This window comes from Arachis ipaensis, chromosome B10 (assembly GCF_000816755.2).
Source record: "Arachis ipaensis cultivar K30076 chromosome B10, Araip1.1, whole genome shotgun sequence".
NCBI classification, from domain to species: domain Eukaryota; kingdom Viridiplantae; phylum Streptophyta; class Magnoliopsida; order Fabales; family Fabaceae; genus Arachis; species Arachis ipaensis.
The window spans coordinates 125,024,297-125,026,396 of record NC_029794.2 but is presented as its reverse complement, the minus strand read 5'-3'; the positions used below and the strand labels follow the sequence as shown (position 1 = coordinate 125,026,396).

The following is a 2,100-nucleotide window of genomic DNA, read 5'->3' as shown; positions in this document are numbered from 1 at the left end:
CAATTCCACTCAAAAAAATATATATTTTATTTAATAAAATTTCATTTTTATAATAATATTATATTTTTTATAATTAACGTTTAGATTTAAAGCGAGATAGACTTGGATTTAATTTAGTGAAAACTCAAGTACAGTTAATTTTATATGATATTAATAGTTGTAATCCGTTAACCGATAATATAATTAAACATACCAAATTATTTAACTATTTTCAACTATTAACTTTGTAATTAAATTTTTTATTTTCACATCTTATTTTTATTTTTTCTTTCACAAAATTTTAAAAATAAAAAATATTAAAAATAAAGACAACATTTCAGGAATTCAGGTAGTTTGTTAATTATTTCACTAAGCTAAGAAAAATTGAAGTATTTCTGCAATGTAGCTAACCTGGCTGCTCTTAACATCCCTTTCTTTCAACCCACTTTGCTTCTTCTTCCGTTGATCATCTTCTTCTTCTTCTTCATCTTCCTTCGCTCTTTCCATTTTCTTCCTCCTCTGACCAGTTAGATCAAGTGAACAATCTATGTCCTCAATCACAATAATGGACTTGCTTGATGTCTCAATCAACAGCTTCCGCAGCTCTGTGTTGTCCTTCACAGCAGTGAGTTCCAAATCATACAAATCATATCCCAACAGATTCGCCATCGCCGCGATCATCGTCGACTTCCCCGTTCCCGGAGGACCAAAAAGTAAATACCCTCTCTTCCAGGCCCTTCCAATTCTTGCATAAAACTCCCTTGACTTACTAAACGTTACCAAATCGTCAATGATTCTTTTCTTCAGTTCCTCGTCCATCGCCACGCTTTCAAACGTTGCCGGATGCTCAAACACAACATGGTTCCAAAACGAACCGCTATTAGTATAAAGCTTCCTCTGCCTATTTCTAACCATAACCGCTTTACCTTCTCTCATAACATGATTAAGATATGTTCCTAAAACCATGTTTCTATGGTGTTTATGGAAGGTAAGCTTGTAGTACCTTTTCTCGTCCGCTAAATTGTTGTGTAGAGAAAGAGTTTGGGATTTGGCAACGTTTTTGCCAGAAACCCACCAAAGCTTAACACCATTGAACTCATCACACACTTCTTCATGGTCATCCATGGTAAGAAGAAGGGTTTGGTTGTTCTTGCCTATGTCACCTTTGAGTCTCTTAGCTTGTGTTGTGGCCTTGGAAGAAAGGTAATTCTGTATGGAAGTATAAGCCTCACTTCTACTCATGTGTCTATCACCAATGAGTTCATTGAATGTGATTTGGATGTAGGGGTAAACAAAAGAGAACAACCTTAGAGTATGTTTTTGTGCTTGGTTTCGGATTTGGAATGGGAAGAATTTCTCGAATATGGCCCAAATAAACATCAATGAAGCAATTATGGATCCTATTTGACCAAACATCGTGTCTCCTGCTCTTGTCTTCATCTTACTCTCCTCATCTTTTTGAGAAAGCTTTAGGGACTTGTCTTTTATAGAGGTTGAGTATTACTATATGAACAAGGCATATACGTCACCACGCGTCCACGCGTGTAACTTGGGCACCAAGCATTTTATTTTTATTTTGTCCACAAAATCACACTTTCTTATCTTAAATTTCATTTCTTTTCTATTTATAATGTTAGAAATGGGAGAGTAATATAGTTTGGTCAAGAAAATTAATTTATTAAAAAGATCAATTAATCCAGTAATTTAATATTTTAACTGAATTATTTATTCGTTCGTTTCTGATAGTTATGCTTTGAATGTTTTCATATTTTACTTGAGGAGTAAAATTTTAAGTAAGAAATTGAAAATGAATTTAGAATTTTACTCTTGTTTGATTAGTATGTTTATATTATGCGTTACCATATGTCGGCAAAAGAATTATATGTGTGCTTACTAAATTGTCTCGTATACACCGACTATAGATTGCTTAATCAACTTGACAAGAGTGTGCAAGTGCAATAAACGTATGTAATTGATTGTCCTCAATTTATTGATACACGGATACTGACACGGACACAAAACACAATATAATATATAAATTTTAAAATTTTATAAGACATGAAGATATACATATATATTAAATATAAAATATTAGATAATATTAGTGACTTTATTTATGTA

At 32.6% G+C, this 2,100-nt stretch overlaps 1 protein-coding gene across 1 annotated transcript in view; it reads right to left on the bottom strand.

Annotated features, from left to right (window-relative positions):
* The window catches only part of LOC107624126 (AAA-ATPase ASD, mitochondrial), a 3,000-nt gene extending 1,545 nt beyond the window's left edge, over window positions 1–1,455 (bottom strand). The window contains exon 1 of the mRNA XM_016326589.2: window positions 391–1,455. Within this exon, the coding sequence (XP_016182075.1) occupies window positions 391–1,419 (1,029 nt within the window). The 5' untranslated portion in view covers window positions 1,420–1,455. The remainder of the gene's footprint in view (window positions 1–390) is intronic.